Source organism: Gekko japonicus, unplaced genomic scaffold (assembly GCF_001447785.1).
Source record: "Gekko japonicus isolate JY-2015 unplaced genomic scaffold, Gekko_japonicus_V1.1 scaffold465, whole genome shotgun sequence".
Taxonomy (NCBI): Eukaryota; Metazoa; Chordata; class Lepidosauria; order Squamata; family Gekkonidae; genus Gekko; species Gekko japonicus.
The window spans coordinates 799,362-825,805 of NW_015159724.1; the positions used below are offsets into that span (position 1 = coordinate 799,362).

General features: G+C 45.0%; 1 protein-coding gene across 1 annotated transcript in view; it reads left to right on the plus strand.

Moving 5' to 3' along the window:
* SNTG2 (syntrophin gamma 2) overlaps positions 1-26,444 on the plus strand; it is a 321,822-nt gene that overhangs the window by 194,343 nt on the left and 101,035 nt on the right. The window contains exons 11-12 of the mRNA XM_015422984.1: positions 5,407-5,445; positions 19,597-19,713. Of these exons, the coding sequence (XP_015278470.1) occupies positions 5,407-5,445; positions 19,597-19,713 (156 nt within the window). The remainder of the gene's footprint in view (positions 1-5,406; positions 5,446-19,596; positions 19,714-26,444) is intronic.

Below are 26,444 nucleotides of genomic sequence, written 5' to 3' on the forward strand. Positions count from 1 at the left end.
AAGGCTTACCAAGGGAACAAAGAAAAGGTGAAACAGTACAGTCTTTACACTAAATGATGTAAAAATTTTAGGAAAGGTGCACTTTACGTGAATTTGCAATAAGCTAGAATTCATCATTACCTTAGATCTCCAGGTTGGGATTCCTCTCAATTGTTCTGTGCCTTATGAACAAATTGGAGTCCCTTTGGTGAAAGCTTAGTCCATCATGGCTTGCCCCAAATACAAGAGGCAACCTCACCACACCTTGGGATGGCCTTCTGGTCCCAAGGGAAGAGTTTTCCTTCTGTTGCTTTAGTCTTCCTAGCTCTATGGCTTTAAGTGTGACATTAGCAGGGGATAAAATAGCACACCATTAGTGCTTGAGTTCTCTGTGCTGGGAACTTGATGGCTGCTATCTCTAATCCCCCTCCCTTCTACCAGCTGTTGTTCTGCAGCAGGATTCCTATTATGTACATGGACTGCCACCTGGGGTCCACTGCTCAAACACAAAGGGGACCTAGGATCCTAGTCCACCTCGAGTCCACCAATAGCACCCTTGGTGGGAAATTCAAACCCTCCAATGGGAACATAGGTGTGCCGGGTGGAGTGTATATAGTTGGCCTTGCAGGACTGTTTAGTTTGTCTTGTTGTGACATACAATAAATGCATCTGAATGCATGTTGTAGTTCGAGTCCTCCATGCAGCGAACACAGTACTTTACAGCTCCTGTCCATGGACAGTCACAATAACTGAAACACTGATGTGAATTCTTGGGTGGAGGGTGTTTCTCCACAATTTATATTAATTCTATTATTTTTATTAACTTAGTTTTAAATAGTTGTTTTTTATTTATTTTATGCCATTATCCTGTTCCTTTTTTGTAAATTATCTTCTGTTTGATTTTAAGTAGGAGGATGCAATATAAATCCTAAATAAATAAGCATATTGTAAACAAGGAAATGATTATCCAGAGAATGTAATATGCAAGAAGGTGATATTTCTGAAGTAATAACAGATGTGCACCCTGTAGAATGAAATGAAATGTTTATGATTTTAAACATAAGTGGGCTGAAGCATTTTTGAATTCAAGACAGTAGTTTTTATACCCTGCTTTCCCCTACTTTAAAGAGTCCGAGAGCAGCCTGCAATTGCCTCTCCTTTTATCTCCCCACAACATCCAACTTTTGAGGTAGGTGGGGTGGAGAGAGTTCTGAGAGAACTGTGACCATCCTGAGATCACCTAGCAAGCTTCATGTGGAGGAGTGGGGAATCTAACCCAGTTCTCCATATTAGAGTTTGCCACTCATAACCACTACACCACACTGAATTGGGTACTGCGATGAACTTCCTTATTTCTGGGTATGTGGTGATTTGTTCCTTCACTCTTTTACAAGTTTTATTTTTCACTGACACTGTCACTGTTCAACCAGGAACCCACCCAGTTCATCCTTCTGTCACACACCCAGCCACTTATTGATGAAACCTTTTTATAAATATTAATAACTGTGGCTTTTCATGAACACCACCCTTATTCTGAGAGGAATCTTGTGGTTTAATTTTGTCAGGTGCTTCACTTTGTCAGACACTGAGGCACATGCGACTGGGAACAATAAAACAAACTGAAGATTTTATTTACAAGGGCGGGCAGGCAGGGAATAGATATACAAAGACGAGACTGATGCTTGTGTATACGTTGGTTCAAATGGTATAGTTCAGCCTTAGGTCCGTTCACTTATAATCACTCACTTCAGATGCTACAGTACGCTCTCTCCAATCTCAACCCTTGTGCTGTTCTAGACTGTCAGTTTCTGTGTTGATTTCTCAGGTACTCTCCACTTTCATAGAGAAATACCTTTGCTGTGCCTAGGGCAGGCCTCCAAGTCTGCAAAAAAACCTGGGGCCGGTCCTGGTTGTGCCTTGGTTTCTGGACACTAGTGTCCATTAAACCCTTTTGGTGCACACTATATCCACTGAACCTGACTCTCTCCAGCAGGGTATAGATCTTATGTGAGAGGTACATAAGATCTTGTTTAACCCCAAGGAGCTTATTTTCCTTTGAAGACTCCTTAGTTTTCACTGTAGTATAGAACTACACTTGGCTCTTCTCAGGTTCCCTTAATATTGGAATCTGTAGTGAAGGCTCCTTTGCTCCTCTGACTCAGTGATGTTCAACAAGACTTCTCAGTCCCCTGGCACAGTACCAACTGACTAAAACCAACTGACAGTCTCAACTGCCAAATTCCAACTGTCAAGTGGGGTTTTTTTCCATTAGAAATTTCCCTGAGTTCTGCATCAGAATTACATCACCACTGCTAGTCACGTGACTGCAGGTGTCTTTTCTTGCAGGCTGATCCCAAGCCTGGAGTCCGTCACAGGTACTGTGTTCAGTGTGTAAGCAGTAAGGACACAGTAACCTAATGTCTGGATGCATGAAATCTGATAGGTGTGTCCTGCTCCGGAGGTCGCGGCCGAGAACCAGCCCACCCCGGGAGCCCCGGCAACTCACCAGCCCACCCCGGGAGCCCCGGCAACTCACCCAAGGACTCCGGACGACCCGCCGGCAGAATGAGGGAGCGACGCGGCCGAGCGACGCGACTCTCCCCCCAACACGGGCGGCGACCGGGCAGGGAGAAGCCCCGGTCGGGCCCGAGCATGAAGCCGAGGAGCCGGGGACTTCAGGCGGGCGGCTGGGTGGGGCGCCGGGCGGGAGCAGCAACAGAGACGGCGGGGCGAAGAGCACGGGGAGATAGGGGCTGGTGGAGGACGAAGGAGGCTGAATAAAAGGGGGACGCAGAGAGGGCCGGGGAGGAGAGCATGCCGAGACGGAGAGGAACAGAGAGACATCGCTCGGAGGCCGAGAGAGAACCCGGAAAGAAGGGCACTGTCACGGCATGCAGGCAGAGGGGCACTGAGGGGTGCTCCTAACCCCGCCCCCTGCCAATCTGAGGCCACCTCTCCCCCGCTTTCTGCCGACGCTGTCTCCTTCCGTCCAGCCCTCAACCCCTTCGGGCTGTAGGACTGACGTTACCCCACTACGGCCACCGGGGGCGCCATCCTGAAGGCCAAGGGGGAACCTGACAAGGTGAAAGTAGGGTTGCCAGGTCCCATCTTTTCCCCAGTGCGGTCCAGGAGGGGGCGGGGTGGTTCCTGATACAATGACATCATGGAGAGTGAAGTCATGCAGAGTGGTTGGGGGGGAAGTGGGCACCATGCATGCCTGCCTTGCAAGCCGCAAATTTGCAGCTTGTAGGGCAGGCATGTGCAACCCCCACTTGAAAAAAGCGGGTGCACATGGCACCCACTCTTTTCAAATGGGGACATGGTCTATTGTTGGGGGCAGTGCTTTTCTAACCAGCCAGCTGTCCAGCATCTGGGGGGAGCCAAAAAAATCAGGGAATCTCCCACCTCCACCCGGGGACTGGCATCCAGGAAGGAAGGAAGGAAGGAAGGAAGGAAGGAAGGAAGGAAGGAAGGATAACCAGCCAGCTGTCCAGCATCTGGGGGGAGCCAAAAAAATCAGGGAATCTCCCACCTCCACCCGGAGACTGGCAGGAAGGAAGGAAGGAAGGAAGGAAGGAAGGAAGGAAGGAATATTTCTCTATTGTGTAAAATATGGAAGGCTACAGAATTAGTATTATTGAAAATAATGGTTATTCGAATGAACCCTAGAGATCCCCCTGCCAAAGTTTAATGCCAGGGGAGATGGACTTGGGAATCCTGCCTATAGAGCTAATTCCCATCTGTGACCCCTATGTGCAGATGGAGGGTAAAGAGATTTTTCTGCACACTTGGGGCACCCTTTAGGTGTGCAGAAAAGTCTTAACTCTTTAAGAAACTATATGAGGGGGAGTAATTCCCCCAAAAGTAAAGTAGCATTATTTGCACCAGTGCAGCTCCAAACAGCTCCAGGGAAGCCGCCAAGAATGGGGAAAGGAAGCCTCCACGAGCCCACCTGGAGCACCTCTGGCTGAGCTGCCAAGAGTCGGGAGGGGGGAAAAGAAGCCTCAGCAAGCCCACCCAGAACTGCTCTGGGCAAGCCACCCAGTGGAGAGGGGGGAAGGAAGCATCAGTGAACCCACCCAGAGCAGCTCCAGGAGAGCTGCCGAAAGCAGGGGCGGGGGTGGGGGTGGGCCTGGCAGCTGCAGGGGAGCCTGGCGAGAAAGTGCCCATGGGGGTGAGTATCACGGGCCCCCATTTGTATCCATCTAATCCTATTTTACTCAGACTGGAAGGTCTCAGACAGGGTTATTTTCCATCCCTGCTAAGTGAGATCATTGTTCAAGAAGTGAGTGTGGGACCTCATGCATGTAAAGCCTTTGCTGTATAACTGAGCAGTGGTCTGTGCCTTAAGTTACACACTCATCTTCCCTTCCCACAAAGAGCACTTTCTAGAATCTGGAAGGAATGGCAGCAGAAATAGAGTGTAAACAGATAAAAAATAGGCCCTCCGGGCAAACAAGGGACAGCGCTTTCTCCTCCAGTTTCATAGTCTGCATTTATTAAAATGATTATGCTATTATTGTGTCCTTGAAAAAGAGCAATTTCTGTCAGAGCTCTCCCAGCCCCATCTATCTCAGAGGGTGTCTATTGTGGGGAGAGGAAGGGAAAAGAGTTTGTAAGCTGCTCTGAGATTCCTTTGGGTAGTGAAGGACGGGGTATAAATCCAATCTCCTCTCCTCCTCCTCATTAGGAAACGACTTAATTGTTTACTCTAGGAAAAGTGCTGTGGGTAAGAAGGTAATCTTAGGCTAAGGTAGTTTGAAATTGTATTCTGTATACGCTTCAACCTGTGTAAGCATACTTGGGAATCTGCATCTCATATAAAATAGTAAAATCCTCCAGTGGTTCAGGTTGTGCTAGTCTTACTTATTTCAAGAGGCACTCTTGACAGGAGCTAAGTTTTAAAAGAATTGATTCCGTGTGGTTAATGTTCCACACCAGTGAGGCAAGAAAATGTTTTCCATTCTCACAGAAGTTCCTTTGGGTTTATCGTTAGCACAAATGTCTCCGGGAAATAGAGTTGTAGTCCATCTTAAAACCAACTTCCCTGATTTATGATACATATAATAAACCTATAGTTCTGCCTTATCTTCCCATAGTGAAAATGGGTGAAAAATGCAGAAAACAAACTAATAGAAATTAAAAATCATAGCTGTCTCTTAAAATACATTGATGGACTGAGATCCTATAAGCTAACTTAAGGAACAGTATTTTCATTTCCTTACACCAGGAAGGTAAATATTATGCAGAAAACCATATTTTTCATATTTTCAGCCTTTATAGAAAATGCCTATACTAAATTATATTGAAAATATAGCTTAGTTTCCAGTACTGTTGTGATTGGGACCAAATTGTACTTATACATGAAACTCATAACTATTAGATAGGTTGATCTGGTAACACAACTATCTGGATCTCTTTCTGCAGATAAAGATGGCAAATAAATGCTGCTCTCCCTCAGACCAGGTATGCTATTCATTTTATTATTGGTAGATATCTGTCACTTCCTTTTTTACTTGAAATTATTTTTTTTAGAAAAAAACAAGGCATGATATAGTCAATGTTATGTGTTTTAAAGTGCATGGGTTGGATCCTTTGAACCATGAATGAAAAGAGATTAATAGAATGGAATTTTCTACTACCTAGATCTTCCAAAGGTCTGGTCTTAAGGGGCAGGCTATTCTCAGGAACATTGGGGCAGTGCAGAAATTAGCAGCTTGGTTGATAAAAATTATCCTTCTTGCTTGACTCATTCTGTCAATGCCTTCCATTCACAGTTCATTGCATCCAGTACATATGTTTTTGGTGGAAACTTGAATATGTGGTTAAGTCTGACTGAAATAATGAGTTCTGCTTTACATGGCAACATGTGCTGAAACTGCAAATTCTTAAGGGTCATTCCTTTAGGAAGTTTTAACATCTTGTTAACTTAATTATCCAGAGCAGAGTTGGGAAGTCCATAGAATCAGAACATTTAATGGTGGAAAGAATACAATTGTATATGATTTAATCTATATTTGATGTGCCTTGCTGGATGTGTCAAAGGAAGGAATAGAGAGGTCCACTGTCAGTACAGATATACAAAAGTAACCAACATGTTTATCACAAGCATCGATCTAATGCACTGTCCTGCTGATTTCCAACAAAAGACAAGTAGTAACATTTTGAACTATTTGTAGTGTCTCATCTTCTTCATGGACAGGCTCATATAAAATGTATTACAGCTGTATGGATGCCACTAAAGCTTTAGTGATAACACTAGAATATTTTGGTTTTAATACTGGGCTCAGATGGCAAGTTCTAGCAACAATGTAGGATCCACGTGAAATCCCAGACGATGGAGCTGATCCTTCAGGGAAGTGTAATCCTCTCCATGATAAGCATTTTCCTAGCCCAATAATTTCCTGAACACCTCCATCATCACCATAATAGTTTTGTCTGGATTAAGCCTCAAATTATTCACAGTCATACTTTCCATTGCCATCTCCAGACATCTACTGAGAACGTCTGTTGCAGAACATGGACCAGATGAAGAGCTCAGATACAGTTGGATGTCTTTAGGGTACTGACACTGAACTCTAGATAACTGGTTGGACTCTAAATTGGTTGACCTCTGCCAGTGATGTCATGTAAATGTTTAAACAGCATGGATGACAAAATTGAATTGTGAAGCACATCACAGGAAAAATCCTATCTACAGGAACAATAATTTCCCAGCACCATAAGAAGTACACACTAGTCCAAACCCAAAAAGCAATAAAAAGATGCTGTGGTTGATGGTATCAGAAGTTGCTGAAAGTATAATGGGTGAAAAGAAACTGTGAAAAGGAAATTCATGAGTAATGGATTATAGTTACTATCAGGGGTCATTTCATAGAAAAAGAGATGCAGGGTGTCGTGGGTACAGGTCCAGCTAAGGCTGACTCCTCCTCAGATGAGGAAGAGGCAAGGAACAACTCAGCCTCCTGTAGAAACAGCACAGAGGAAGAACCCTTAGCAGTACCTGAGGAGGAAGAGTCCCCAGCAGCTGCACAAGAGGTGCAGCCAGAAGGAGAGGCCATTCCTGAGCCGGGGCCAGCAACCCCAGCTGCAGACACCCCAAGGTCAGACTCCCTGCCTAGTTCCCCTGAGTGCCCCAAACATAGGGCACGGCAGAGGCTGACTTTGCAGGAATGAAGAAGAAGTGCCAGGCTGCAGCTCCAGCAACATCAATGAGAGGAGTTGTAAGCCTCTGCAGACTCAACTCCAAAGGGAGGGAGGATCTGTTTAAAGCTCTTTGGTGCACCTGCTCCAGCGTGGCAACAACTCTGCAAAATCAGACCTGCTTCTGAGTGTGCAGCAGTCGCTCCTTGCCTTTGGAAACCTGCATTCTTGAAATGACTCCCCGACTATCAGTCCTTTGGCTTTGTCACTGACCTTGATTCCGGCTCGTGTTCTCAGCTTCCAGTTTATCACCTCGGTGGCTACCAGCTAAGTCAGCACACAGGGGCTCATTTGCATAGCTCATTTGTATATGCCACACACCCTGTCAAAGGGCAAGCATGCCTGGGTTCCCTGCCCGATCTTCTCAACATCGGGCAGGGAACCCAGGCATGTTTAAAATGCCTTTCTTTCTCTGCCCCATCTGGGAAAGGGAAAGAAAGGCATTTAAATCCCCCCCTTCCCTAAGTTTCTCTGCCAAAGTGGAGAGGCTCAGGGGGGAAAGGGAGCATGCCTGCCAGTCTCCCCTTCCCCTCCCCAGCCAACCTGCCATGGCAGGCTGGCTGGAGAAGGCAAGGGCAGGGAAGATCGGGCAGGGGACCCAGGCATGTTTAAAATGCCTTTCTTTCCCTTTCCCCATCTGGGGAAGGGAAAGAAAGGCATTTAAATCCCAGCAGGTGGTGGGGGCCCCCGCCCCTGGGCTCCTTACTGCCAGAGCACTGCTCTCACTGAGAGCCAAGCACTGCTCTGGCAGGAAATGACCCCTGGTTACTATAAACTTAGGATAAATGTAATTTGAACTGTAAATAATATGTACTTTTTCAGGAACCATAATGGAAGATTTTAGTGATTGGATTAATCGTCTACACTATAGCTTTAGAATTTATAAATGAAAGAGGTATGGAAACAAAGGTTTAAGATGGGAATTGTATTGTAACAGCTATTATATAAGCTTGATGGAAAAATTTCCTTTATGTCTTATCCCCTTCCCCATGTTCTTCCCCTCCTAAATGTCCTATACATTACTGAAAATCAAAAGTTTAATTTTTTAAAAAGGCGCTGAAAGTATGATGACAGTTACATTCCCTTTCTCTTTACTAGTACAGGTTATCTACTAGCAGCCAAAACATTTATCTCCAAACTAGGCTTGAATCTACAGATTCATCCAAGTGTAGCTGTGGCTGTCGGTCACCCTTCCATGTATCTTTCCCCCTAATTGGAAACTGGCAAATAATTACCTAGGTCAGTAGGGTCCCATGATGGCTTTTCTTGTAAAGTTTACATCCTTTAGGGCAGATGGTACATACTCAAGCTGATCTCTAAACTGATCGTGTCAGAGGCAAACTACATAATGTGTTTCTTTACTCGATTACACTAGTTTGCCTGTGTTCCCAACAGCACACAGCAGCTGTGTGGAATTGCTTCTTAAAAAAAAAAAAAAAGGAGAGTCCAAATGGCTCTCAGAACAGCACTGTGTGGGGAGGAAGGGCTCCTGCCTCTCTTCCCTGAAGCAGTTTTCTCCCTGGAAAACTGCACTGGAGACAGAGTTATTTTACCAATTTTGCTGTTCCACATCCACAGATAGTTCATGTGGAGCAGCAACATTGATGAAATAGCTCCCCCCAAAGTGGTTTCATGTGAGAAAACTGCTGGGGAAATGGGAATCCTTCTTCTCCCAGAAGTGCCATTCTGAGCCTGTATGTACTCTCCTTTTTTAAAGAAGCAGTTCCCCACACCTGCTGTGTGGCTTCAGCGGACATAGGTAAACGCTGGACCCGGCCAAATTGGCCAGCTATCGACCAGTGTCCAATTTGCCCTATTTGGGCAAATTGATTGAGAGGGCGGTGGCGACACAGCTGCAGGGCTTCCTAGATGACACTTCCGCCCTCGACCCATTCCAGTCTGGCTTTCGCCCTGGGCATGGAATGGAGACTGTACTGGTTGCCTTTACTGACAACCTCCGTAGACATCTGGATCAAGGTGGTGTGGCGGCGCTGTTGTTGCTCGACCTGTTGGCCGCATTTGATACGGTCGACCATCAGTTGCTTACCCACCGCCTTGCCGACGTGGGGATTCAGGGGCTCGCTCTTCAGTAGCTTGTCTCTTTCCTCCAAGGTCGGGGACAGAGGGTGGAATTAGGGGAGCAGCGGTCCCGGAGGCACCTGCTTGAATGCGGTGTGCCTCAGGGGGCAGTTCTCTCCCTGATGCTCTTTAACATCTATATGCGCCCCCTCGCCCAGATTGTCCGGAGGTATGGGCTTGGGTGTCATCAATATGCCGATGACACCCAGCTCTATCTGATGTTGGGCGGCCAGTCGGACTCTGATCCAGAAGACCTGCACCGGGAGTTGCAGGCCGTATCTGGATGGCTCAGGCTGAGTTGGTTGAAGCTGAACCCGGCAAAGACGGAGGTCCTGTGTCTGGGTCGGAACGGGATGGGATTGGGGCTTCCGCTCCCGGCCTTCGATGGGGCGCCTTTGGTGCCAGCTTCGGAGGTTAGGAGTTTGGGAGTGCTCCTGGACTCCACCTTAACGATGGAGGCCCAGGCGGCAGCCACTGCCAAAGCGGCCTTCTACCATCTTCGGCTGGTGTGCAGAATGCGGCGGCCAGGCTGGTTGCTGGTGTCTCAAAATGGGACCACATCCAGCCTGTGCTGAAAGCGCTGCACTGGCTGCCTATAGCATTCCGGATCCGCTTCAAAGTGCTGGTGCTCACCTTTAAAGCCCTACATGGCCAGGGTCCGGCATACCTGAGGGACTGCCTTTCCCCACACAGGCCCCAAAGAGCACTTCGGTTGGGGTCGCAACATCTTCTTGCGACCCTGGGCCCTAAAGAGGCCAGGCTTGCAGCCACAAGGGCCAGGTCCTTTTCGGTGGCGGCTCCTATCTGGTGGAATGAGCTCCCAGAGGAGATCAGGGCCCTGTGGGACCTGTTACAGTTCCGCAGGGCCTGTAAGATGGAGCTCTTCCACCAGGCTTTCGAATAGGAGCCGCCGCCACCACCACTATCACCAACAGGGGCCTGTATAGCGGCACCGCTGGATGAGGCTGAGTGGCCAATGAACATCGGGGGGGGGCCACAGCATCCTCCCTCTGGACTCAAGGGCATGTGCAATAGGGAGAGAGGGTGTCAGTCACGCGGGATCCTTGGGCGTAGCCCATTGTATTTAACTGTTTTAAATGTTTTATTGTGTTTTTATTGCACTGAGTGCCATACTGTGGAATTACGGTGCTGTATTGCACCCGTACATTGTGAGCCGCCCTGAGCCCGCGTGCGGGGAGGGCGGGGTATAAATAAAATTGAATAAATAAATAAATAAACTAGTGTAAATGTGTAAAGAAACATATCATGCAGTTTGCCTCTCACTGAGAGCCAAGCAATTGCCTACAACTATACAAGATGGCCTGTGGCACAGATGATTGCAAAGGTGTAGCCTTGATAGTCTGTCTTTGCAAAATAGAACAAAAATCTAGACAGTCCATTGAAGTGTGCTCTCTCTCTCTCTCTCTCTCTCTGGCTAGCTGTATTCCCGACAACTTCTACTTGATTGGGCCAGCCTTTCAAGGTTATTTGCATATGCAGGCTGATTGGGCCTCACTCTATTCCACATGTCATCCTCCCCTCCCCCATAGCTAGTCAGAACACAGAGGTCATTAGCATATGTGGCCTGATTGGTCTTCGCCTCCAACATTCTAAACAGTTTATTGTTGCTGTTGAGAGTCATTGAATGTGTTTTGAAGTAATATATATATCTTTTAGTTGTCTCCTAAAGATTCACTGGGGTTGCCAATCTCCCTGTGGGGCCTGGAGATCTCCCAGAAATCACTGTGTTCCCCAGTCACAGCACTTCATTTCCCCTACAGAAAATTTCCCAGCTATTACAACTGATCTCCAGATGACCAAGATCATTTCTCCTGGAGACAATGGCCACTTTGGGCAGTGGACTCTATGGCATTATACCCTGCTGAGGTCCCTCCCCCACCCCAAACCCCGGCCCCCCCAGGCTCTCCCCCTCAGATCTACAGTTCTGGCCCTCCCCTTAGTATTGCCAACCTCCAGGTGCCACCTGAAGATCTCCAAGATCAGTTCTCCTGGAGAAAATGGCTGCTTTGGGCAGTAGACTTTATGGCATTATACCTGCTGAGGTCCCTCCCCACCCCAAACCCTGCCCTCCCCAGGCTCTACCCCTCAAATCTGCAGGTATTTCCCAACCCAGAGTTGACAACCATGTAACTGGCTACAGAACCCCTTTCCAGACCCTTGGAACCCAGAAAACATGGCACAGGAGGAGGTGCTTTTTTACCTTAGCTGCCACTGCATAGCCCCAAATCAACATAAGTCGGGGTGGACGGAACCATACCTGTTACCATGTGGCTCTCCTCCCATACTACCCACTTGGGGCACAACAGCCCTGCCTTATAGCTAAGCAGAAGGAAATAAACATGGTTCACCTCCATCTATTTTCCCCTTCCCTCTGCTGCCCCACCAGCCACAGCAGGAACACTCACCTGGAGTTTCTTTTTAGAGCGCATTGTATTTCTTCCCATAATGGGCCTTACTCCTAGTACTGAAATAAATGTTAGTCTGTAAAATGCCACCAGATTTATGTGGCACAGAACTTCCCAAGTACTTTTTTAAAGTGTTTTGTTGAATAGCTGAAATCAACTAAAACTCATCTAAGCAATGGTGATTTGGGAGTCCAAAATTAATCCCCGTACAACAATTAAATTTAATATGGTGGCCAAGTCAGTGTGGGTGTAAATGACTGCCTGCAAAAATAAAACTCTTTGACACCTGAAAGGCTACCAAAATTATTCTGGTCAGGTCAGATTAAGACATGCTGAGGTGCTAAACTATGTCAAGTTTAAGAGGCTTCAGAATGTTGTTGAAAATGTGTGTTACTCTTTGAGAAGACTTTAAATACAATGTATTTTAATAAAAGAAAAAAGAAAATGTGTGTTATTCTTCAAACTTTGAAACTTAGTATTTATTTTGTATTTAAAGACCCCTCATAATCAGGGGACTTGAGATGTAGTTTGTTTAATTTTGGCATCATTCCAGCTCTGATTGTGGCATAAGCTTTCATGAATCAAAGTCTGCTTGGTCTTTATGGCATAAGCTTTGTGAGCCAGAGGTCACTCAATTGTTGCAGATTATCAAACCTGTGCCCTACCCCCAGTGGAATATAACTGAAATAGCAGAGGACTACCAATGATTCTGCCTGAGCTGTTTTAACAAGCAAGGTGTGAGATTTTACAGATGCTATGTTAGCAGAGAAGTAATATTTCTTTGCCACTCACACTACTGCAGCACAGACCTTCACAGGGGCTCTGTGCTGTATTCAGTCAGCCTCATTTCATGTGTTTCACCTCCTATGCTCAAAGTACCATGTGTCCTACTTCACTCTCACCAGCTTCTCCAGAGTGCCAAGTAGCTATCTTATTCCCGTGCAGGCTGAGATGTTCATATGAGATCTATTTATCTAGATGACAGTAGAATATATAGTACAAAAGCAATGTAGTATAGTACATAGACTGTTGTACAGTGTCAATGTAGTACAATGCCATGTCACTGACATATATGTACAGTTAGTTCCAAATGACATTAAGAGACCCAATACATAGTCACATGGGCAAATATAGGAAATGATCGATTCACGGTTACTGTATCAGTTTTTGTTGTTGTTGTTGTTCAGTCGCACAGTCGAGTCCGACTCTTCACGACCCCATGGACCATATCACGCCAGGCCGTACTGTCTTCCGTCGTCCTCCAGAGTTTGCTCAATTTCATGTTTGTTGCATCGATAACACTGTCTAACCAAACACTGTCTTACCATCTCATCCTTTGCCGTCTCCTTCCTCTTTTACCTTCAATCGTTCCCAACATCAGGGTCTTCTCCAGTGAGTGCTCCCTTCTCATTTGGTGGCCAAGTAATGTCTAAAGTGGTGGGAGAGCTCCACATTTGTTCTATGAGATGTGTGTGCTGAACAAACCATGACAGTATCTGCATGTCCCCTACAGAGAATAAAAAAGCAAATGTAGAGATCATGACTCTCATTTCCTGTATATCATTATATATGTGTGTGTGTACCAGTATACATATCATGAATATCTGGAGTCACTCTGTTACACTTTATTGTAATTTGTACCTGTGCTCATTTATGTTTGCTACAAAAATCACTCCAGAATTTTTACTATATAGATTCAGAACAGGTCAAACATAATCAATCTTGTACAAACTTTCAATATAGTTATTTTTTCTTAATATATTGTGTTTCTCTGTGAGATTTTTTGTTGTTGTTTTAAGTCTCATATATCTGTCTTAATGTGAAAATGAAATGTCAGCTGAATAACATAAACATGTATGTCATCTTGTTGGAACTTGTAGAATGTTTACCATTACTACTCTCCAAATATTAACACTTTTGGTTCTGACTTGTATAGTTTATCATAATGTTCAGAAAGATGAACACACTTGTTTCTATGTTATTTTAGGAGGTATTTGTGACTCAGTTTCCAAAAACGTACACATCTTTGGATGACTTTTTAAAATGAAACATTAAATTTGATGATACTATCTGTATAGAGGGTAAAAAAGCAGCCTTGTGCTTTGAGTTGTATTTGTAGCCTTTTAAGGAATTAGCCCCTCCTTATCTTCCTGGAATTTTAAAATGGGGGGTATTTTTATCAGCATTAATATAGAACTGTTGATCAAGAATTTATTGCTGCAGTGCTTTGAAAAGATTGTAAAGCCACTTTGTAGTGGCTGCCTGTGCATTTGTTTCACTTAAATGGAAATAAAGTTGCTCATTGCAGAGGAGGAAGGTGCTGTTCATTCACAGCTTGCTACTCTTGCACTTCCTGTTCATCATTAGGGTTGCCAGCTCTGGTTTGGGAAATCCCATCTTCTCCAGGGAACTGATCTCTGTCGACAGGAGATGATTTGTAATTCTGGGAGGTCTCCAGGCCAGAGGCTGACAGCCCTATCCCTCCCCCCCCTGTGAAATTTGAGGCTGTCAGGTCCCTTGAGGAAAGGCCCGCCTCTTTTCAGCCTGAGCTATTGACAGGGCTATTTTGAGGCTCAGACACTGCTCTGAGTAGGCAGTGTTGGAAGAATGGTGGGATAGATGTTTCACATAATTTTGGTGCAATCCTAAACTTAGACTGGTATGACTCTGCTTAAGATTGCACTACTCTTTGGGGAAAGTCTGGTGAAGCTTTATTGCAAGAATAGCTGATGAAAGTAAATCATCAAAAGAAGTTGTGTGCAAGAAGTTTTATAACTCTAAAAACTTAAGCTGTTACAGCATGAATAATTTGCTCCTCAAAACTATGCCCTAAGGTATAATTATACCAGTTGGTTTTGAAGTACTCAAAATACCCCATCATATAACGCTGGCGTGCCAGCTGGTTTCAGCAGATCTGACTCTTAACCTGGGCAACTTTATTACAACAATCACCAGTTTTGATTGTCATTTATTTATTCATGTGAAACATATAACATTCCAGAGAGGCAAAATCTGCTGCAACTTTAGATCCTCCCCGCACCCCTCCTTTTTTCCTCCTTACATATAATTGCTGTCACCAACTGTTCATTTGTATTTGAATAAATAGAGCAAACAAACACCCTGAGATGCCTGAAGCCACAACTTTATTTGCCTTCTTCATTTTCTGTCGCAGTGTGATGCTCCATGGCAAGTCATTAATTACTTACTTAAAGGCAGAGCTTGCTCCCACTGAAGTCATTGTTCCCATTTTCAGTTGTGCTATCTTACAGCCCTACCAGTCTACAAATTATGTTTGTGAAATACCTGTTGGCACTGCAGCGTTATACTCAGTAATCTGCCTTGCCTACATTGTTATAATGATATATTTATGATTTTCAAAATAAATTCTAAACATATAACATATTCTTCAAACTTACATTATTTGCAAGGCTTTTTCACAACTTTATTACTTTTCAGGAAAGGGGGCAATAACATTTCACAGGCAACAGGCATCACGGAAGCAAAATTAAGAACATTGTTTCATTTAATCTGGGAGAATTGTAGCAGTGTTATATCTTGAGATCACCTGGGAGTATCTAGTTGAAATTACATTGAAGACTCTCCCAGCTCGTTCCCTATAATACTGAACATGATGAGGGTCTATCAGTAGGGCAACAGAACAGATAAGCTAAGGGTTTCTGCATACTCAGGAGACTAGTCAAGAATGCAGAACAACTTGACTTGCAAATTAAAAAGAAACGTGTGCCCCAGTAGCCTAATAAGAACTGAGCGTGTTTATTACCTTTAGAAAGTTGAGAACAATTGACAGTTAAAGGGGGGGGGAATAGAAAGAGTTGAGGAAAGTGACAGTATTTTGGGAGAGCAAGATTTGGATCAGGGAGAGATTTAACAATCATTTATTCCCGTCATCCAATTCCTCACAAGCACCAAACTGACATTCCTTTAATTAGGGAAATCCTATATGATCCTTAGCTCCTTGGAGGATGGGTATGTATTTACACAAAAATAAGTGAACATTTGTTTTTAGAATTTATTTGAGAATTTTAACCCACTTTTCTCCACTCCGTGTGGACTCAAAGTGGTTTTCAATGTCCTTCCACCCCCCAAAAAATCCATCAAATTTCACAAAAATATAAGTTTCCTAACATTAACAAACTAATCCACAGGGTGGAGAAGGAGGCAGAGAAAGCAGTAACAGCTCTAACCTTGATGGAACAGAGGCTCTCCACAAGCAGGCAAAGAATATACTCTGCTGCTATAAGCAATATATAAATATACAAGGGAGGACCTGCAACAAAATGTTGCATAATGTGTTGTGGCCCTACCACATAGTCTTTGTTGTCGGCAGTCCTCGCAAGGAACTTGTGGGGAGAGGGCATTCCCCCACCTTTGGTTCCCTCTCCCACCTTGGTTGTCAAAGTTTCCTCCTCTGTCTTTCTGCACCTACCCCTTATCTACCAATCTAGCAATTCTTTCTTAGCCCCTTTCTCCTCTCACCCCATGTATGTCTCACCCCCTTCTCAGACAATGTCCTCTTTCCCCCACCCCCTCTCAGTCTGCCCCTCTCTTTCCGCTGTTTCTCTACTCCCCCACAATCTCCCCCTCCCTCAGACAATCTCCCATTCTTTTTCTTTCTCTCCCTTCAACAGAGAATCCCCTGTTCTTCCTCTCTCTCTCTCTCCCCACTCAGTGAACCCCACTTCTTTCCGTTGCTCTCCTTTTGCAGCCACGCAGGTCAGCAAACATCCCCATTTGAGAGCACTTATCTCCAGCAGCAATCTGGTTGAGGGTGGGGGGCCGACGCAGGCTTCGCCTCCTTGGGCTTCAGCTGTCAGGCCGCAGGGCTAGCTTGGGCAGCAGCAGTAGAGGATGGGCTGGCTGGCTCCCAGAGAGGCGCTGCCACCCCTTTGGCTCCCTGGGCCATCCGGCCACCTTCCCTCCCCAGGAGTGCCCAAACATCTTCTCTTCATTGCCGGCAGTCCTGGCAATGGTTGGGATGGGTCTCGCAGCAGGGCACATGGTTATTGGCATGGCGGCTTCCCTCAGTGTCTTTTCCCGGTGGTCCTAGCAGCGGCAGGGACAGTTATTGCCATAGCAGCTTCTCTCATGGCTCCAGCAGCTTTTCACATGCTTCCTATGAGTTTGTTCTCTGCGCATGTGCAGAGCAAGCAGTTTTACTTTTGCGGGGATTTAAGTATCCCTGTATTCTTTTTTAAATATTTTAGATTTTTCTTCAAACCTGGCGAGTGCCCCAAGTTTGCTGAAAGATTTATTTACCCTCCATGTGTCCCAGATTGTGGGAAATAAGTATCCACACACAGAGAGACCCTTGACTATTAGATACATAGATATGGATCCAGGATACATTATGCTAAAATAGCTTGTGCATAAAGAAATTAACACCCTCATCCTAAAACATTCACTCTGGAATGCCCTCCTTTCATATGGTGCTGTTAAAAGTATCAATAACTTCCCACTTTAAGTTCCTATGTAGTCCTGGCACCTGGACTCATAAAACTGGGAAATACATAACAGCCATTTTCAGGCCTGTCATGAGCTTTGGTAGATGGTTGTCCAGCATTCATGGCTTTCAGCTTTTTCTGAGCAGCTGCAGGATTATAATAATGTTGGAGTTATCCACATAGTTAGAGACTACAACCAATTGCTGTGCCTTACAATTCAGACACCCCAGGTTAAGCTTATAGGTGGTTGACAGATGACGTAACCATCTGAACCCAGCCATTGTATCAAACTGTTTGTGGTTGATTTAGATAAGTAGCTGTCACTAGTTATGGCTTAATCAAAATGTCCATCTCTCAAAAGCCAGTCTTGCCTGGGAGAAAATGGAGTTCAATACTAATTAACATGACTCATTCAGCAACACACACACACACACACACAGAGAGAGAGAGAGAGAGAGAGAGAGAGAGAGAGAGAGAGAGAGAGAACAGATGCAAATGAGTTTTCTCCATAATCAGCAGTGGAGGACATTTTAGGGTTAAAAAAAATGTTTCCAATTAGACTGTTAATAAATCATCAGATTCAAACTAATTGCACAGTCCTCTTACAAAGGTATCCAGTTCTGTTAAAAACTTATGAAATTCCTCATTCTAATAACTTTTCCAGAGAAACTACTGCAGATATAAATTCTTCAGATAAATTGCATTATTTGGGGTTGTCATTCTTCCTGTTCACTACACAATTAACTCCTCAGAAACATCTTCCATTCCCCCAGCCTTCCCCCTGCTACGCAAGATGTTGGAGTTTACTTATGCATCCGTAGAAATGATTTTAGTCTGTTTTAAACTTGTACTTGTATTATGTATTATGTAAACTTGTATATTGTATGCACTTTGTGCCCAATGTGAGCCGCCCTGAGCCCGTTCGCGGGGAGGGCGGGGTATAAATACAATTAAATAAATAAATAAATTTGCAGAGCATAGCCATTTTACCTAGTTGATTCATTTGAAATGTGGTGTCGGAGGAGAGTTTTTTGGATAATGTGGACTGCCAAAAAGACAAATAAGTGGATTCTAGATCAAATCAAGCCTGACCTCTCCTGAGAAGCTAAAATGACAGAACTGAGGCTATTGTACTTTGGTCACAATTATGAGAAGACAAGACTCACTGGAAAAGACAACAATGTTAAGAAAAGCTGCAGGCAGCAGGAAAAGAGGAAGACCCAACATGAGATGAATTGACTCAGTCAAGGAAGCTATCCTCAGTATGCAAGATCTGACCAAGGCTGTTAACGATAGGACATTCTGGAGGTCTCTTCTCCAAATCTCTAAATGTTCTCTCCCAACAGGTTCATACAGGTGTTATCAGAATGGGTGACCGGATGGAAACTTGTGGCCAGTGGCTAAAGGAAGAAATAGACTTCAACACCACCTTATGAGACCAACCTACCTATCACATTTTTATCCTTCTCCTCTGAGGAGATAAAAGTGCTGTACAGTTCCTCTTCTCTCCCAGTTTATCCTCACAACTCTGTGATATTATTTAAGCTGAGAGAGAGTTGGGGAATTTGAACCAGGGTCCTCTAATTCCTATTCTAAACAACAGTCGATATATTTGTAATTATGTGTAAGTCATTGCTAAGATGTTGATAGAGAATGAATAAAGATATTTGGATGAGTAATATTTATTTGGTCTGTAATGTACACTGATGGAGAGTAGAGGAACAATTTCTTTGTTGCACTGTTTTCTATAATGTTATATTTAAAAAATAATGCTATATTTAAAATGAAATGGTAAATAATATTTGCAGAATAGTGAGCGTTACTTGAAAACAGAAGTCTGAATCCTTCAGAAATGTGAGATTCTTTGACGCTTGCATCCAATGGATCCAACCCATAATGGAATTTCATTAAGTAACATAGGATTAATCTTTATAAAAATGAACTTATGAAAGGTCATACTGTTGGTCTGTCAAGCCCAGTATTGTTTTCTCTGACTGCCAGCAGTTTTTCAAGGTCTTAGACCTGCTATGTGAGAGTCCTTAGCTGGAGGCAGCCAGGACTGAACCTGATAACTTTAATTTGAAAATCATGTGCGATACCTCAGACTGTGGCTTTTCTACTTCATAACTATGAAATATGTACATACCTTAAGATATGTTTCTGTTGCTTAGTTTATGCTGCATTTACTTTCATCATCAGATGGTTTTTAGGGATTTATATGAAACCAAAGCAAAACAGGATTCTTAGATACAATGTACTGCAGCCCATGCATGGTGAACTTGCTCATTAGAGAGCAAAGCACATAAGAGGGTGTAAGATTAAAAACAATGTTGTTCTTTTCTATCCATTATGAAAGTGATATAAAGAAAGCACAGTAACCATGCTTAAGGTAATATTAGTACTGATAGATTCAGCTGACATTAATTCTCAAAGGTTTTATTCTGCAGGTGATACATATGGGGTGGGTGAATGAGAGGCTTCAGGGAGCAGATTCCCCACAGCTCTATAAATTCAAGTTCCTGGCACTGAAGGGTTCATTGTTCTACATTTTCAGCACACCTCCGGTAAGCAACTATTTTGTATGTGATTATTATGGAAATCGTTTGCTAGTAGAGGAGAAGTCCCTTTCTATCAGATAATGAAGGAAGGTTGAATCTACAAAGGAAGTTCACAATAACTCTTTCAGACACCTTTAATCTTTTCCTCCCATGCATAAAACATCAAGATCCACAAGAGCTGGACTATTCAAAGTTTTAATAATGGCCTGTGAGACTGCTTTGCTTTTCAGTGCAGTTTGAGACCCTGGTGGTATGATCCAAGGACCCAAAGTGTCACCAGTGAACTATTACATTGCCTTTAATGTGGGATTTGAGGTAGATATGCTACTATGGCATATTAGGAAGATCAGGAGTGCAATATAGCAGGCTGCATGGTGACTTTAGAATAAGCAGTGGGGCTTTTTGACATTTTTCCTGCACAAACTGCTTTTGTATCTTGGGGAAATTTCAAAAGTAGTTTGCCGTACAGCACTGTGAGTTAGAAGTCTCTCAGACGCAAAGATCTATACCAACTTCATGCACAAAGCCAGCGGGACTCCTCTTGATTGTGTCCCAAGGTGAATCACTTAAAGACCTACTTTTTCTTTGCATACTCAGTTTAGAATGCTATTTTTCCTCATAAGCGGCTCTGAAGCTTTAGAAGAAGGAGATACAAAAAAACTGGAAAGGATGGTGAGCATCTCAGTGGCACAGGATCTGATTCAATGTAGTGAATAGGGATGGCCACTTTCCGAAATCTGCCCCAGACTGAACCAAACCAGCGTTGTTCCTGGACCAGTTCTTGAAATGAACTGCGGCCTGTTCACGAACTGGTTTGCAAAACAGTCCGGGTGCAAAATAGCCCCCCGAGGGGTCCCAGTGATCCAAATTCTCAGCATAATTCTAGCTCACTCTTCTCAACATGCCCACCAACTTTGGTCCCTCTTGGACTTCGGGGGGCCAAGCTACAGACCCCAAAGAGACAATGCTTTTCAATGGGACTCCCCCCCCGCCGGTTCGGAAGTGACCAAAACTGACCCAGGTGAGCTAGAGGCCTCCAACTCACACAGCCCATCCCTGGGGTGGACCTCCACATGCCCCATAAGTCACATGTCTGTTGTGTCACAGCCTTTCAGGGGGAGCAGGCGAGGGGCGGCGCCAGTGGTGCTGAGCCGGCCGCTGTGGGCCCATTTCCACTGCTCCACCCCCCACCTTCATAGCCTTTCAAGGGGAGCAGGAGAGGGGCGGCAGTGGAGCAGGCGAGGGGTGGCGGCAGTGCCGGCATCGGTGAGCCGCCTGCCACGAGCACGTTTTCACTGCTACCCCCCTTCTTCACTCTCTCTTCCTTTCTCCCTATCTCCCTTCATTCTTTCCCTCTCTCACTCTTTATCCCTTCGTCACTCCCCTTCTTCACTCTCTCTTCCTTTCTCCCTATCTCCCTTCATTCTTTCCCTCTCTCACTCTTTATCCCTTCCTCCCCAACGCTTTGACTTCTTCCCTCCCTTCATCCTCCCTCCCTCCATCTCTGCCTATCTTTCTTTCTGACTGTCTCCCCCCTCACCCTTCTTCCTTCCTTCCATCCTTCCTTCCTTCCATCCTTCCTTCCTCTCTCTCTCTCTCCCAACTCCTGTATCTATCTACCCTCCCTCCCATCCACCCTCCCTACCTTTCTAGGGCCCGTTGTCTTCATCCACAATGGACTTTGCTCCCTAGTCATATTATATTGTAAAACTTGGCAACATTACAGGTTCATCATTCTCAATGAGCATCTGGATATAAACTCATTTTGTCCAATCTCCCTCAGGAGTAATCCTATAGTAATGAAGGTGTCAGCCTCTTGCTACAGTTCAATGTTCTGTTTAAGAGCAACCCAATGTTTGATTTCTTCTTTATATTTTTCAAATAATCCTGAAAAATAACCCATGGTATTTTAATTGAATAAGCAACATGAACCTGAATGGAATATTATACAAAATATAGGTCCAAAAGCCTCCTGTATTATGCTGGCTTAAGAGCTCTCCATGAACACTGTATATATTTATGGTAGTAGCAACCTGTCCTCTTCTCTCCCTGGCTACAAGCCTTCAATTTTAAATTGGCTGGCAAAATAGTCTCTACAAAATGTCCAGTTCATCTCTTAAAAATATTACATTTATTACAAGTGAATTTATTACATAGAGTAACATTGATAATGTGTTACAGCTTTAAGAAAGAGATGTTTAACATGCAGCTGCATGGAATTTATTAGAATAGATGTCTTTATAGACTCTGGGGTCCTAGTTTGTTGTAGAGAGCATTTTGCCAGCCAATTTAAAGTTGAAAGGGTGTACTATGGAGCGTGATGGACAACACAAGCTCCAGGATGATCCACCTACACAGTGATGGCACAATGGTAGGAACGTTTTGGTTGGGCATCCCCAGTCCCATTCCCCACCCCCTCACTCTGGGACCAGTTATCACGACATGGTAGGCAGACTGAAGCCCAATCAGTGACTGTCAGTTTGGGGGCAGGTCCTGAGACCCGCAGACTTGCAGCCCCCAGACCTAATAATAATAATAATAATCTTTCCATTTATTGATCGCTCAATCCAGGTAGAGCTGCCGGCTCTGAGTGATTTACAGTTACTCCTGAATTTCACATGGGACTAACAATGCTGGGGGTAAGGGAGGACAACATATATCATTAAATCACACACATTTCGTAGTCGATGGAGTTTGGTCGGCTGTAAGGTCCAGGCATGTTCTGGCAGCATTCCTTTTTTTTCGGCGTCACTTGATGTCGTCAGCATTGTCTCAGTCGCAGCACAGCACTGCCACCGTCTGGCTGAATGGCCTATTGTAGGCTTTTCTTCGGCACTGAATAGATCTTACTCGGCTTTTGGATCTTACGCGCAGATCATCCGATCGGCTAACACAACCCCCTCTAAGGAGTGGTACCCATTTTATCTACTCGCCGAAGCTTTCGAACCGCTGGGTGGACGGCGAGCTAGGGACACAGACTAGCAGCTCACAACAATGTGGGGCTCGAACTGACAGCAGTCCTGTTCAGCTCAGCTGTTTAACCAGAGGATAAATCCCCTGTGCCACCTAGAGGCCTAGACCAAAGGGAGGTGGCTGAGGGAGAATTTGGCCTCACACAAGGTTGGAATTTATTGGAGAAACAAGATCACAGGAGGATTTTTGTATGGCCAGTAGTCACATTGCCAGCAGGCAGACTGGAACCAGATGAAGCTATGGGCAGCCTACTGGGGAAACAAGTGGAATATGACAAAGAAGATGGCTCAAAAAGGACTGGCAGGCTCATTCATCAAGTTGAGGGTAAACCTTCTGTCTATCTCATTAAATCTGATCATGATTTCCATATTTATGTCTATGATTTGTTGAAGACAGCCTAGACATCACCATGCAAACTTTGCCAAACTTTTGGAACTTCACTGTAAAGTTTGTAGACACAAAGACAAGTGCTTTCTTTGAAGGCTTAAATGTCCCTGTGAGCCCACAATCTGCCAGGAAAACTATTCCATCATGAACTTTACGAATAGACTTATGTGAACATGAATCATAATACATGATGTAGTTTTGTGCAAGGGAACCCCTTTTCTTGAAGGAAGCCTTCTAAAAGGGGTACGTGAATGAAGTTAGAAGAAACAGCAGCCACAGATTCCAGCTGCATGAAAAGTGGCCCGAGTAATAGTACAATTTCTGATTTTTAAAAAACTTTCCCTCAGCTTCTCACTTAACTGTTCTACTGCTATATGCAAGTGCAGCTTGATATTATGTTCCTTGTCCAGCAGTCCTTCTTTCAGGGGGTTAGGCAATGACAACTATGAAATGCTTTTAAACAGTGTTAAGGAGTGCCTGACCTAATTAACATTAGTGTACTGTGATCAGATCAACTGTTGAGCTACTATTACGTGAGAGTCTTATACGTTTTAGTTGAGGAGAGCAGACAATAACATACATGTAACGTAACTAATGAGAAAATTGATAGTTTCAAAAATCGCAGGTTTTTGAGATAATGCATATGGTAGGAACCAGGCAAAGTATGGAGATTTTTGTTTAAAAACACCTGTCTTTGGCAGGCAGATGGATGGGATGGGGGGTCCCAGCCCCCCTGGACAGGACCCCACTTGGAACCTGCCTGGTAGTGCCCTCTCTCATGGTGGGGGAGACATGTAAGTGTGGGCACCTCTGGGTGGGACCCAGTAGTGTGGTCTGAATACTTGGCTGTGGCGGGCGGACAGGTGGGGTGGGGTGGGGAGTCTCAGCCCCCCTGGACAGGGCCCCCTCTGGGACCTGCCTGGTGGTGCCCTTCCTCACAGGGAGAAGAGACATGTAAGTGTGGGCCCTCCTGGGAGGGACCAAGTAGCATGGCCCACCCACCTGACTGTGGCAGGCAAACCACATTAAGAAGATAAGGTCATGGGTGGTGTCTGTTGAGGTTTGTTTGTAGTTCATTGGTTTTCCTGGGTCAGAGAACAGTCAAAGATGTTGAGGACAAGGCTCACTTCTGACAAATGTCTCTTCTTAGGGTGACCGGCACAGGGGACATCCCAAGAGGGGGAAGGCAGTGCTCACATCCATCTATGTTTATTTTTAATTTTGTGGGGGGGATCCTGGAGGTGGAGAGTACAGAGAGACTTGGGGGGGAAAGGGTTGCTTCTGACAGATATCTCTTCCTGAGTTGTCTGGTGCAGGAAATATCCCAAGAGGGGGAAGCCATTGCTCATGTCTGTTAATGTTTATTTTAAAGTTTTCATGGGGGGGAGGGGTTTCTTGGAGTGAAGAATGTAAAAAGACTTTGAGGACAAGGTTCACATCCGACGGATGTCTCTTTTTAGGTTGGCTGGTGCGGGGAACATCCCGAGATGGGGAGGGCTCACGTCCATCAGTGTTTATTTTAAGGGTTTTTTTTAGGGGGTTCCTGGGGTGGAGGGTGTGGGTGGAGAAGCTGAAAATGGGTCACATCAGGCAAACATATGGCTTTGGGTTGCCTGGTGGAGGGAGTGCACCTGGAGGACGAGCTTGGCGGTCACATCCAGCACCCTGTTTTGAGGGATCCTAGGGCTGGCAATGCACAAAGAGTGGGAGGGCAGTTTTCACACATGATAAGTCTCGTTTCTGGTTCCCGTATCGGGGAACGTGCTGTCAGGAGGCGGAGGATCATGGTCCAAATGGTTATTGGGGCTGATGTTAACATCATGGGTGTTGGCCATGGGGTGAGTCCAACCCCTCCCAGCAGAGGCAGCCTTCCACCCACCCAGGTGCCAACAGACACACCCCATGGGCTGCATGCTAGGATCACCCATAAAGGAAGAGGGGAAGAAGGAAAGGGGGACACCAGAACAGGGTTTCCCAGCATGGATAGATTGACTTTCAGAAAGGACAGTTCATCCACCCTGGCTGGGTCTAGTCGGAATCGATGTGGGAGAACACCCGCTCACTCTGGACACTAGTGGGAGGGTAGGAGAGCAGACTGGTGGCCACTCTGGTGATATCTGGCCATATGATGGACCTGTGTGCCCAGTAGTCAAATGGATCTGAGTTGGTGGGCTCGGGGGGGCTTGGCCAGGAATTCGCAGACCATCACTTTGGCAGAATCCTCTGTCATCACGTGCCTGGTGCCCACACTGGTGCTTCGTACCTCCCACCTCATGATGGACATCCAGAACTCCTGATTCTCATTCCACCTCCTCTCACCATCCTCGCCATCCCCCACCTTGCCCAATCTACCCCACAAACGAGGGGGATGACTGGCCCCAGGCTGGCCATGTGGGCACCAATGCTCCCTCTATGCTGTGGATTCTTGTGAGCAGAAATTCTACTTGGTGAGCTACTGGCATTAAAGCTGTGAGCAAGCGATTTGGCTACTGCATAAATGAGTTTGCTCTGGAGCCCTCCTTCCTGAGCGAAGGCAATAATGTGTGAGCCACAGGCTAAAAAACTGTGAGCTAGCTCACACTAATGTGGCTTAGAGGGAACACTGGTGGGCACACAGCACATTGGTGGTGTCCTGAAATGGTTTCAGGATGCATACCATCTGGGACAGGGTCAGCCAGTTGATGGAGCTGATGCTCAGCTTGCCCTTCCCCTGCTGGATGGACACAGAGGAGAGGATGTCCTGGACCACCATTTTCTGTTCCACCAAATAGACACCATCCACCAAACAAGCAATCATGATATCTCATAATATGGAAGAGGGAAAAGCATTTTAGGCTTGGATCCTAAGCAGCATCAGTGGAGTCTCACTAGAGAAAGGCTGCTACCCCCTTCCCCCCTCTTACCATGACGTTCATTTCCCTCTGAAATCCCTTGGGTTAGTGGACCAGAAGGAACAATGGGAAGAACAAATTGGGAGTGTACAACAGGAGAAGGGAATGGGCAAATATCACCCTCCATTTTTTTTACAAAAAGAAAAAGTGATTTTGGTGGTGGAGTTGCCTCTGCCCTGAAGGAACAGCACCATAGAATCCAAGCGATAGTCTACCTACTATATAAAAATGTCTAGTAACAAAATTATTAAAGCAACAAGAAAACCTTAATAAATGTTTTTATTATTATTAAAGAAATCAAATAAGGGGTTTTAGAATTGTTTATATATGCATGTTTGTTTAACTTACAACCAATGCTTGAGATTTTGAAACTTTTATGTTCAGAGGTAAGCCATACAGTGGTGGTCAAAGCAAGTAGCAAACAGGATGGTAAAAAAAATCAATAGATATCTTTTCAGAATACTTGGTTCTGCCTTTTGCATATCT